General features: G+C 40.1%; 3 protein-coding genes across 3 annotated transcripts; 1 reads left to right on the forward strand and 2 right to left on the reverse strand.

Annotated features, from left to right (window-relative positions):
• Positions 1–792: 792 nt before the first annotated feature.
• LOC145969935 (uncharacterized) lies at positions 793–2,137 on the forward strand. Its single transcript, XM_083096274.1, has 2 exons — positions 793–797; positions 1,058–2,137. The coding sequence occupies exons 1-2, from the start codon at positions 793–795 to the stop codon at positions 2,010–2,012; spliced, it is 960 nt and encodes a 319-aa protein (XP_082952400.1). The 3' UTR covers positions 2,013–2,137.
• On the reverse strand, positions 1,099–7,107 carry LOC145970323 (uncharacterized). The gene has a single exon (XM_083096938.1). The coding sequence runs from the start codon at positions 7,105–7,107 to the stop codon at positions 4,579–4,581; it is 2,529 nt and encodes an 842-aa protein (XP_082953064.1). The 3' UTR covers positions 1,099–4,578.
• A 103-nt stretch (positions 7,108–7,210) lies between these two features.
• Positions 7,211–9,962, reverse strand: LOC145970324 (uncharacterized). Its single transcript, XM_083096939.1, has one exon. It carries the CDS (start codon positions 8,329–8,331, stop codon positions 7,222–7,224), a length of 1,110 nt encoding a protein of 369 aa, XP_082953065.1. The 5' UTR covers positions 8,332–9,962; the 3' UTR covers positions 7,211–7,221.
• Positions 9,963–13,697: the final 3,735 nt, after the last annotated feature.

Below are 13,697 nucleotides of genomic sequence, written 5' to 3' on the forward strand. Positions count from 1 at the left end.
ACCCAACATTGGTAGAATCGGCAACACGCCGCCGCGTTTCGCTACCGGAAGTATTCGTTTCTTCGCCGTATTTTTCTTCGTCTTCGTCTTCGTCTTTGTCCTCTTCATACCCATACCGAGCTTCGTCTTGGCTTTCATCGCTGCCCAGACAGCTGTGGCGGCGGCTCTCTCACCGAGAGTCGAATCTCCCGCACCGATGCGATTTCGCGCTTTCTCGGCGAGTATCCTATCCGCCGCGTGTCTCTCGGTGAGATCGTTGCTCCGAGAGTATGCTATATCGTGTTCACGACACGCCGCGTCCAATGGATTGATACCACGATCGCCTCTGGCTAATCGCTTCTGCAACCGCGTGCCTGGACCGCAAAACTGATAGCCGGGAATATGAAATTCGATCGGAAGCGCGTTTATCGCACGATTTAAGAGACCGCTGCCTCTCACAATTCTCGCTGACATACGTAGCAATCTTTTATTAACGGTGGCGGACCGTCGATGTGCGTTCGCTGCCACGGCTGATTGTAATGTCGCATGCACGAACGATATTGTTGAACCTCCGAATCAGCCTTTATATATTCTGGAAGCTTGTCCCATAATCGTTCCACGTAATCACCAAAATTTTGCAGTAAAACAATCTTTGGGATATACTGCAGTTGCTCGGCGGTAAGCCGGAAAATGTCTCTTTCATCCGACAGAAGGAGAAACATTTTTGATACTGAGCGGTTTCGAGTCGAGACACCTCTATAAATAGGTCTCCCCCCTCGCGATCATTTGCAAAATTGATTCGAAAGAGAAAACATGCGGTTCGTACGACAACCTTTGACGATACGCGTGACGAATTGCGATGACAGATTACGATCAATGGGGGACAACGCGGAGATGCGCAGATACGGTACGATGCTACCGACTACTATACGCGCGATCGTTTGCGGCCCCTCGAATTGCGGTAAAACCAACGTTCTGATAAGTCTACTGGAAAGTCCGCACGGTGTACGTTTCGAGAACGTGTACGTGTACTCGAAGTCGCTGCAACAGCCGAAATATCGATATCCGGCAACTCTAGCTCAATCGCGGTGAAAAACGAGCCGGAGAGTAACGCTGACGCGAAGATTAAAACGTTACCCATCAAGCGGTACAAGAAGGAAGAGGAGGAGGAGGAGGTGGAGGTGGTGGATGCAACACCGAAAAAGAGGAAACAATGGAAGGCGAATCGTTTGTTATCGACACCGCGTACATCCGATCTATCGGATACTTTACTGGATGAACCGCCGATAACCTCTACACCGTCAGTGACAACGAGAATCGTACAACCCACGATCAACCCTGAATCACTCGCAATCGAAAATGTTTTCGAAACCACGGGCAACCCGCTCGAAACATCTGTTCGAAACAGGTTACAAACGTCGGAAGATCAAGAAGTGTTACGAGAGCACTTGGGACCACTGGGACAAAAGTACATGAGCGCTCTCCTTAGTGGCGACAAAAAAAACAAGATCGATCACGTGTACGGTGTCTATTTCGACGAGAATGAAATGCGTCTCGGTAACAAACGATTCGACATTGATAGAGATGACTCTATAATCATTGACAAAGTGAGGTATATCGGTACACCTGGATTATACGAGTTGATCTTCAAGAGAATTCCCGATGACGTCGTATACACTGAGGACGATATGCAAAAATATAAGAGCATATTAATGGCGACGAGTGCGCATAAACGCAAATATAATGCGCAAGGTCGATTAAATAGCAACAAGGGATACAAGTATAAACAAATTATCGCACCGTTGATGTCGATCGAATCGAAAAAAAATAAATCCGGAACGGGAGTATTCATGCCTCGCGCGATGACGCTAACCGACAATAAGATCGATTACGTGCACTGGGACGACCCCAACGAGCTAGTGGATCGGCTACGATTGCTCGACGCTTCGCACCGAGCTGGCCACAACGCTCACGACAACGAGATCCTGTCGATCCTAGAGGAACTTCGCGAAGCCGGCCTTATTATAAATTAAACGGTGTCTCGACATAACTTATCAGTCGATCGATGTCACTCGCATCGAAAAAAATGCCTATCAACAAATTTGGATTATTCGAACGGAGAAATGATGCGATCGACACAAGCAATCGTTGGGGTAAAGTGGTGACGAGTTACTTGCGTCAAAACGCTCTATATCGCGTCGCTACGGACTATGACGCGAGGTCGCGCAAAATTCGCCGTGTAGCGCAACCTGAGGCCGATACCGATGCAGTCAACAAACTGTACGTGGAACAATGCGTTAAAACGTTGAAGAATCAACAGAAAGAATCAGACGAGAAGCTGACTACGTTCGAGAAGGACGTGCGAGCTTTACAGACTGCTATAAACGAGCTTCGGCGTGCGATTAACACTAATTCAGAAACGGTTATCAACCTGTAATGAGCGGTTGTAGTGAACGGCTTAGGAGTGGCTATTGTACACTTATTGAGCATCTACAAAGGCTTATCGAACATCTACGAAAGGTTGTCAAACGACTACAAACGGTTATCGAACGGCTATCAAACTACAATGAGTGGCAGTGATCGAAGAGGAAACGGCTGCGAACGAGGCTACGACCAATTCAAGAACAACTGCGAACGAGGCTACGCGCACCTCAAGGACGGCTGCGAACAAGGCTATGAACACGTCAGGAACGGTTACATACGAGGCGGCATACAACTCCGGAACGGTTACGAACGGGTCAGAAACGATTGCCAACGAGGCTACGAACGGGTCAGAAACGACTGTGAACGAGGCTACGGACTACTTAGAAGCGACTACCAACAGGGTCAAGGACGGCAACAAACGGGTGAACGACGGCAGTGAACGACTATCGAACGTGTGAGGAACGTCTATCGAACGCCAACAAACGGGCCAGGAACGTCTATCGAACGTCTATCGAACGACTATCGAACGTCAACGATGGATCGGCGATCGGGAATAACCAGGGAAGCGAAGAAACAACATAGTTTAGAGAAACGGCAGTTGGTGAACGAACTGCACGCATCGGCGAGAAAAAATTTTCCCCGAAGACACGTCATAGTGCGGGGATACGATGACCTGTGGCAAGCTGACATCGTCGAGATGCGTCCGTACTCTCGTTTCAACAGAGGTTACCACTACATACTCACAGTCATCGATGCGTTGAGCAAGCACGCGTGGGCTGTACCACTCAAGAGTAAAGGCGGAAGCGAGACAGCTGACGCTATCGCCGAGATAATTCGAGATAGCAAGAGATGTCCGAAAATCATACAAACCGATAAAGGGAAGGAATTTTATAATGCCGACGTGCAACGGCTCGTGCGAAAACATAACATCAATCACTATTCTACGTATTCGGTATTGAAGGCATCGATCGTTGAGCGATTCAATCGCACGCTGAAAAACGACATGTGGAAGATGTTTACGCTGAACGGATCTTACAAGTGGATCCACGCGTTGCCGCGACTCGTATCGGATTACAACGCGCGCAAGCATCGAACGATCGGTATGCGACCCGTCGACGTTACCCCCGCGATCGCTGAAAGACTCATGACTACGGTGTACAACCGCGTAAATATCGCGGGTCCGACGAAATTCAAAGTAGGTGACTCGGTACGCGTTAGCAAGTACAAGACAATTTTCGAGAAGGGTTACACGCCAAATTGGACAACCGAGGTGTTTAAAATTGTAAAAGTGCAGCATACTAATCCCGTAAGCTATTTACTCGAGGACTATCGCAAAACATCTATCGCCGGAGCGTTCTACGAGCACGAGTTGCATCGCGCGAATTATCCTGACGTATATCTCGTGGAGAAAGTACTGCGCAGGAGGGGTGACGAGGTTTACGTGAAATGGCTGGGATTTGACAATTCACACAACTCTTGGATACATAAGGACAATGTGATTTAATTAATCATACAGTGTTTATTTTTCATTTTCAAGAAAAAATATGTACAACATATAAAAATATACATGAAATATATAAAATACAAAAATCTTTATTAATACATCCTTTCCAATAATCGTATATAATACATATATGAAATACATATATACATATATACATATATACATATGAGATACATATGAAATACATATGAAATACATATACAAAAATAATATTTCATCTAATAGTATAATACACACATACACACACACACACACACACACACACACACACACACACACACACACACACACACACACACACACACAAATGTGTTTAGTAACACATTTATAATAAATTTATATTTTTATTGTAGAAAGAAACATTTATTTATACACCTTTCGTTGCGCTCCCATCCTTTGACATCTCTCTCTCTCTCTCTCTCGCGCGCGCGCTAGTTGTATGTCTCGCGATATCTTTGTTGCGCTCTCTCTCTGTCTCGCGCGTTAATCATAAGTCTCGCGATATCTTCGGCATGTGTCATTGTTCTTTCACGCTATCTCTTTCTCTCTCGCACTTAGATAGAATAAGTATAGTAATCTCTCTCTCTCTCTCTCTCTCTCTCTCTCTCTCTCTCTCTCTCTCTCGCATGCGCTATGATACAAAAATGTACACGGTTAAATAATTTTATATTTTATAAAGTTATCCTATAATGTCCCCACGGTAGAGTATCGGTGGTTTCGGGTACGATATACCGCTTGTCGTCGTACGGGCTCAGAGCAATTTTCGTCTCGCGAATTGTGTATACTTCGTGCAATTTAGATCTTATACAGGACTGTTGTCGCGTCATTTCGATCTCATCGTGCAAACACCGCGTGTAATCGTCGAATGTTATCGTTCTCACGACAACGTTGCTCTTGACGCCTTTTGCCTTTTTTGTATCTTTCATACCATCGACTCGCAAAGCGTACATTTTTGCTCTAAGCCCGATGAATTCGGTCATTATCGCACCGTTATTTTCATCCTTCATCAAGCCCGGCACTTTTTTATTCACGAGCGGTATACCATACGCATTGTCCGCGGCATAATCGCTCGTATCGAATCTAGCGATATCGCGCTTCATGTTCTCGTACGCATCGACGCACTCGACGTGATATATTAGACTATCTATGTCGGTGTACATGATCTTACATTTGTCGCGATACAGGGGAGACATATACTCGTGGTGAAATTCGTACAGACACACTTTCGATATGTCGAGTATGCACATACCGACGTATATTGGTTTATAAAATTTTACTTCCAATTTGCGCAATTCTACGGCGATTAAATTTTCCGAAAAAACGCTTCGACTATGGAAATTTGGTTTGGCGATCATCGCTTCTGTGCCGTATCGTCCATCCCACTTTGTTAATAATTTTACATCGATGCGATTACGCACATTTTCCATCGTTTTGCCAAATACCGCGTTATTCATCAGTTTATATAAATTTTTTTCAAAATCATTTTTCGCGAGTGTTCTAAACTGTGTATTTAATTCAATATAATTGCAAAGCCACGGAGATTGCGTAAATTGTAATACGCGATGTATTTTTGTAACGCGAAGGCCGTGTCGCGTACATTGCTGTAGATTACGATAGTGTATGACGTAACGCTTCTTATCGTAAAGCGTTGCGAGGAGTTTGTCTTGCCGCTTGCCGGGCGGCTTGTCGCGTGTCGGACAAAACGGTAGGTCAGTGTGCGTATCGTGAAGATGTTGCGGGTACTCGAGATCGACTTCAAGGATATAACCCGTAGGCGAATCTAACGCGATCGATGCTATGTCAAAATTCGACACGTCGTCGACCCATCGAAAATCTGCATAGGGCAACGGTTGACACATTGCCCATCCGTATAAATTATTAACGTCAAAATACATCAAGTATGACGATGATTTCGATGAGTCGTACGATTGCATGTACTTGTTATTAGCACGCGCGTATCTGTTGGAACATTGGCTCAGACCACCGCGTATACCGCGTTCGATAAACATGACCATGTCGATGTCGGTAAGCAATTCGAACGTAATCTTTGTATGCTTCAACATGGCATCCCACGTGTATCCGGGGAGAGTATAGTAATACGCGGGGTCGAGTCCGTAACTTTTGATGCAACTATCGCGAAAATTTTCAAAAATATCGGCTAATAACAAGACATCGATTTTCAGGTACAAATCGCTATATTCGCCTAGCGTTCGAATGGAGAATCGCGTCCAGATGTTCTCGGCGTGCGCGTAATCGCTCTCGGATATAGTTTCACCGGTCAAGGAACTGTAGAATGATTCGCGCGGTGGTAAACATGTATCTTGCAACCTATCTACAGAGTCGACATATTCGTACGGAAAGACGCCTTTCCGTGTTAAAAAACTGAAATTTTCTGCGGATAAATTTGGAAATTGTGAATGTAAAATTTTGAGTTTTTCTTTGTCTAGATAAGATGCCAATTTGTCGAGACTTGCCGTAAGAAATTTATACGAATCGATGAAGCGTAATTTTACATGATTTTTCCGTGATTTTCTTTTGTCTTCCTTACAGTCCTCCTCAACATTTTTCGTAAACGAAATATATTTTTCCTTGGTTATCGGAAGTAATTCGATTTCCCCTTCGAACGCCGTGGCTATATCCTTGATAATGAAATGCGCGTCGTAACCGGATAAATTGTGAAAGACTATGGGAATGTAAAAAGATTCTTTGTAATTTAGATTGCAATTTGAATGCGCGGGACCCCTATATCGCCCGGTCAAATGACAATGATCGCGTACACGCGTATCGTCTTCTTGCGTAAACAATTTTTCGCATATATGACAATGCGTTGCACTATGAAATTTTTCCCACTCTTCGGATGTTAAATCTACCATGGGGACATTTGTTGTTAAAATAGTCTTTACACGTAACGCTAAATTTTTAAGTTCTTCGGTGAACCACGCGATACAATCAATACTGCGGTGAGAATTATAAACGGATAACGAGTTGTCGTGCGAACAGTGTATATAATACGCTATACTATATACCTTATGATGCTGATAATTTTTTTCTTCGTCAGTCTTTGTCAACGCACATTCCAAATCGGCATAAATCACAAATGGAAGCCGCTCTTTCCTCGTGTAGTTGTTGAACTCGAGCCACTTGTCATTGTCGCTCGGCAATCGGATAGCGCAGTCGTTCATCTCCCCGCAGTCGATCATATGTGACTGCAACTTGTCCTCCGATCCGAAATAGTGCAAGCATCTGTAAAAAAAATATTTAAATTAAAGATTTATGCAATGCATTATATTTTATAATTACATAAACTATTTAAATTATACGTACCGATCACAGATATATTTTTGATTCTTGTGTTTGCTCAACTGTGAACTGACAAGTCGCGATAGATTTTTGATGCACGCGAAATGTCCGATGCTGTTGCCGTCTTCCACGTACAACAAGTTCACATGTTTGTCTTTCTTGTGTTCCGAAAGACGTATCGGAACAATGCTGTTCTCTTTCTCGATGCTGTACACGTTGATCGAGATATTGTTTGCAAGTTCAAAGTTTTTTAGTTGGTTCAACGTCATCGGAAACTCAATATTTTGTACATTTAACACCGTCGCGTAATGTGGGTACGATGATTCCCGTTCCGCATTCCTTTCGGTGGGATATAGAGCGGCCACCACTGCCCACGCGAAACATGCATTGTCTCTGGATTGCACGTTAACCACCGCTTTCTTCGCCATAATTTCTCGCGGTAATTTAATATAACATCCCGCGCGCATAGAATTATATTTATTTACATTAACAGTCAAATTCTGTATTTGCGACAATGCCCAACCACTATCGCGTTCCTGAAATTCTTCTAGCATTGTTAGGGTGGGCTCGATAACGCGACGCTCGTACCACTCGTGCAAATCGGACGTGCGAAAGAGTTCACAGTTTCTCGTATTGATACTTTTATTTGCGCGTTTATCACCCGACACAAATTCACCGTTGAATATAGTGTTCACTTTTACACTGTTGTGTGTTTTTATAACGTCTTGCACTTGCTCGAGCACGATGTCTTTGGCATCCTCGAGAAATTGACGAGGTTCGATATAGTTTGCGTTAATCACAGCACCGGTCAGAATACGACTATCGAACGCGGTATCGATCTCTCGCCAAACGAGTCTTTCCGCGTTATTGTCGCCGCTGTAATCACCACCGCTGAGTATAAACCGTCTCTGCAATCGAGTCTTTGCACCTTCGAGTCGCGCGGTTTTAGCCACCAGAGACTGTCTACTTCCGATCGAGAGTCGCGGACGCTTGACACGGCTGCGTTCTTCGAGCTGTTTGATAAATTCCTCGCAACGCTGCAGCCATGCAAAATACTCGCCCAAGGTGGCAATTTGGCGGGACTGCTCCACCAGGTCGCGTTCAGTCTGCTCGATGTTTTCCATTTTCTTCCTGTCTTTTTTTTTCACACTTTTAAAACACTACGTCACAGTTTTCTACGGAGCACTTGCACGTGACATTTGCACACGATAAACAATATCGTTCGCTATCTTGAACGTGAGAGAGTATATTCATACGTTTATAACGTTGAAAGCATAGGTTTAAGACATCTCCATGAACACAATGCAAAACTTTCATATCATCATCATCGGCATTGTCACAATTTTTTCGGAACATTATTTCATATCTAGGATATTTCCAACGCCTATACTGCGAAGGACGCAAATTGTTCATTATCGCCAATTCTACGCGCTTTCCAATATCTATACAAATACTAATGCCCAGAGCTTTGCCGAAACACAGAATCTTCCGTAGAATGCTCGTCGCATAGCAGTAATAGTTATTTCCATAGCTAAATTCTTCTTCTTTCTTGCACTCGTCAAACATTCGTCTGTATATTTTTTCTCGGAAGGAGTAAGACCAGTGATAAGCAGGTTCACGTTGGATACAGACCCTTTGTCCGACAATGTGGTTACTAGTTCGTGATACGCGTAAACCGAGTTCGCGATCGCGTAGAAAATGCACCGGTGATATTCGTTGCACATTCAAAAAAATTTTTTTACCCTCCAGAGTATCGATGATATCGTCTTTCAACAAATCAAAATATTCATTTTCAAAATAATCATCATCGACCTCATTATAATTAAAATTATCCATATTAAAATTAATTTTCCGTCTCGCGCACACTTTACACAGTCTTATTCAATGTTTTTTCACAGCGTGCATATTGGGCACAAATTGCACGGAAATCTTATATACAAAGGCTTGCTACAACTTGAACAGAATCGGCCATCCATCGCATTAAGTGTCTCATTTTTATGCTTTCGAACAGCATACATCACTTGGCTACCCATGCCTTGCAATGCAATTATACACGAAAGACATACAGCTAAAGCACCACCCGTGGAATAATAAAAGTATATGATACAAAATTTTGTACTATGTGCGTTTAGAGCATTAATTTCCGCAACAGACACTATTTTGTTGATATACATATTCCGTGAAGTTTGAACTGCAGTCACTAATGCAATCACTGTCAGCCGACAACGCGTGATCTTCTTCGTCTACTTCCATTTTTATGCATTAATCACACAAATTCTTCCTAACAGAACACCGCTATACAACCGATGTGTCGATGGGCGTTCAAATCACGTACTATGATTTGATGCGCTTCAATCCTCCTTATATATATTTCATCTAGTCCTTTCTTATCTTTGAAACAAAGGCGCGAAACAGTCGAACATCGGCGCTGTTACGCGTTGCATTCCTTCCGAGAAAAAAATCGTTGAAGATGATTCTGGGGGTCGCCATTTGTTTGCGAAAACATGTCCCGACGCGTTAGGGTATGTAATATAATATTACTTATCATTGCGATAAAATTACTTATCATTGCGATAACCGGGTATGTAATATAATATTACTTATACTTGCGATAAAACATCCAATTCTCCTTATATATATTTCATCTAATCCTTTCTTATCTTTGAAACAAAGGCGCGAAGCAGCCGAACATCGGCGCTGATACGCGTTGCATTCCTTCCGAGAAAAAATCGTGGAAGATGATTCTGGGGGTCGCCGTTTGTTTGCGAAAACATGTCCCGACGGTTAGGGTATGTAATATAATATTACTTATCATTGCGATAAAATTACTTATCATTGCGATAACCGGGTATGTAATATAATATTACTTATACTTGCGATAACCGGGTATGTAATATAATATTACTTATACTTGCGATAACCGGGTATGTAATATAATATTACTTATCATTGCGATAACCGGGCATGTAATATAATATTACTTATCATTGCGATAAAATTACTTATCATTGCGATAACCGGGTAATATAATATTACTTATCATTGCGATAACCGGGCATGTAATATAATATTACTTATACTTGCGATAACCGGGCATGTAATATAATATTACTTATCATTGCGATAAAATTACTTATCATTGCGATAACCGGGTAATATAATATAATATTACTTATCATTGCGATAACATTATTTATCATTGCGATATAACCGGGTATGTAATATAATATTACTTATCATTGCGGTAAAATTACTTATCATTGCGATAACCGGGCATGTAATATAATATTACTTGCGATTTGGGGTGAGGGGTGAGGGGCGAGGGGGTGGGCTACCGCGAGAGCTGTTACTTATATTGGGGTGAGAGGGGTGAGGGGTGTACCGGGAGGTCCCTCTCCCCCGCGTGACGTCATTACCCCTCCCCCGCGTGACGTCATTACCCCCCCGCCCCGCGTGACGTCATTACCCCTCCCCGCGTGACGCCATCAACCCCCCCCCCGCGTGACGTCATTACCCCCCCGCGTGACGTCATTACCCCCCCCCCCACCCGCGTGACGTCATTACCCCCCCGCGTGACGTCATTACCCCCCCCCCCCCCCGGTTCCCCTCTCCCCTCACCCCCCCTGAGATCCCCGAGTTAGAACCCGCCTTGTATACCTACTATTATGGTCAGTTAAAATAAAATTCACTGTAAAACCAGTAAATTTCACTGTAAAACCAGTAATCGCTAGTTCGTTCGTTTACCGCTACGATCGCTATCTATCTCGTATTTAGTTTTAGTTATAAGAATTATATAAAGTTTGCAAAGAGCGACAGATAAAATTAAAAATATTACTTCGATTTAATTTCAGATGTTAAATCGATCTTATGAGTCGGACAAATAAATGTCTGGCGACTTAATGAAAATTATTCGTTCGTTATCTATTTAAGATAGCAAGTTCAATATGCATGTAATATAAATAAAATAAAATTTTTGATATAATAAATATTTAGTAAATATATATAAATAAAATTTTTAATTTTATATGAAATAGATAGAGAGATGAATTGTAGTTTAATATTACTGACGATAACGAAAGAAATATTACTGATTGAAGCAGTCAAAATTATTAACTAATTCTTTCAATAAAATATCACTGATTTACAGTGCTGTACTTATAACTGCTGTAATTAGTGACTATTTACTGTTTTTCAGTGATAATACACTGATTCACTTTTAGAGAGTATGGAAAAGTATAAAAAAATAAAACACTTCTTTATTCAATGTTTGGGACGTGTTATAAAGAGACGTTTGTTCTTGATTTACACGTCTCAGCAGCTTAACACATTTAATGACTTACACAGATATCAAAATTATACAAATTGAAACTACATATATGTAAAATTTTTAATGTATATATTAATATTTCTAATAATATTATTATATAATATTATTATATAAATTTCTAATAATATTAATATTATAAATTATATTGCTTTGATTTTTTAAAGTAATGTTTACTTATAATAAATTTACAAATAATTTATTAAATATTATATTCTTGTCATGTATGATAACAATAAACCCAGGTAGCACACGGTCGTTTTATATACGTTTCTTAAACGTATCCAACATTTTTTAACCGTAAAGCATTAATAAGAAACGTTCCTATAGAAATGGTTTTAAAACCATAGTTAAGGAAACGTATTTTTCACGTTTCTATAGACAAAATAAAAATTAATTTTTATTAATTTCAAATTAATTTAAAACTATATATACATATGTACATACATATACATATACATATACATACATACATACATACATATACATATATATATATATACAGGGTGACCCATTTTAACTTAGGCAGCCAAATAACTCGAAAAATAAGCAAGATAGAGAAAAATGTTTTAGACAAAAGTTGTATGGTTTCGAGGGGGCCATAAGATGGTATCATTGGTTTGACCTTGAAGAGTCATTTGAAGGTCACGTGAAGGTCACTTCAATTTTTTTAAATGGAATATCCTATATATTTTTGTACATTCTTGTAGCTTATTTCGAGAGCTTTCCAAAACACTATAATTAAGTACCTTTCCGTTAAGTACTTTTTGAGTTATGATGCTTGAAATAATTTCTTAATTTTACATAAACCGTAAAATATCTTGTAAAATATTCATTTTTCGATTATCTTACCTTAATACTTTTATGTACAAAATAATGAGAGGAATCAATTGGTGTAAAGAAAACACATAGTTGTTTTTAAGAAAAAATATGGAATTGTTAATTGCAAATTACATATTTTTTCTTCGAAACAACTATGTGTTTTCTTTACACCAATTGATTCCTCTCATTATTTTGTACATAAAACTATTAAGGTAAGGTAATCGAAAAATGAATATTTTACAAGATATTTTACGGTTTATGTAAAATTAAGAAATTACTTCAAGCCTCATAACTCAAAAAGTACTTAACGAAAATGTACTTAATTATAGTGTTTTGGAAAGCTCTCGAGATGAGCTACAAGAATGTATAAAAATATATAGGATGTTCCATTTAAAAAAATTGAAGTGACCTTCACGTGACCTTCAAATGACTCTTCAAGGTCAAACCAATGATACCATCTTATGGCCCCCTCGAAACCATACAACTTTTGTCTAAAACATTTTTCTCTATCTTGCTTATTTTTCGAGTTATTTGGCTGCCTATGTTAAAATGGGTCACCCTGTATACAGGGTGTCCTAGACCACCCGTACACCCCTTTTCTTTCAAAAACTAAGCATTTTAGAGAAAAACATTTTCGACAAAAATTGTATGGTTTTGAGGGGAACACAAGATGGTGTCATTGGTTTGACCTTGGATGGCATCGTTAAGGTGAGGTCAAGGACACCTTTAATTTCTTAAATGGAACCACCTATTTTTTATTGCATATTCTTATAGCTTATGTCGAGAGCTTTCCAAAACACTAAAATAAAGTATTTTTTCATCAAGTACTTTTCGAGTTATAAGGTTTGAAATAATTTCTTAATTTTACATAAACCGTAAAATATCTTGTAAAATATTCATTTTTCGATTATCTTACCTTAATACTTTTATGTACAAAATAATGAGAGGAATCAATTGGTGTAAAGAAAACACATAGTTGTTTTTAAGAAAAAATATGGAATTGTTAATTGCAAATTACATATTTTTTCTTCGAAACAACTATGTGTTTTCTTTACACCAATTGATTCCTCTCATTATTTTGTACATAAAACTATTAAGGTAAGGTAATCGAAAAATGAATATTTTACAAGATATTTTACGGTTTATGTAAAATTAAGAAATTACTTCAAGCCTCATAACTCAAAAAGTACTTAACGAAAATGTACTTAATTATAGTGTTTTGGAAAGCTCTCGAGATGAGCTACAAGAATGTACAAAAATATATAGGATGTTCCATTTAAAAAAATTGAAGTGACCTTCACGTGACCTTCAAATGACTCTTCAAGGTCAAACCAATGATACCAT

The sequence above is a fragment of the Camponotus vicinus genome, unplaced genomic scaffold (genome assembly GCF_025532165.1).
Source record: "Camponotus vicinus isolate PSW18456_S1 unplaced genomic scaffold, iyCamVici1.0 SCAF_4, whole genome shotgun sequence".
Taxonomy (NCBI): Eukaryota; Metazoa; Arthropoda; class Insecta; order Hymenoptera; family Formicidae; genus Camponotus; species Camponotus vicinus.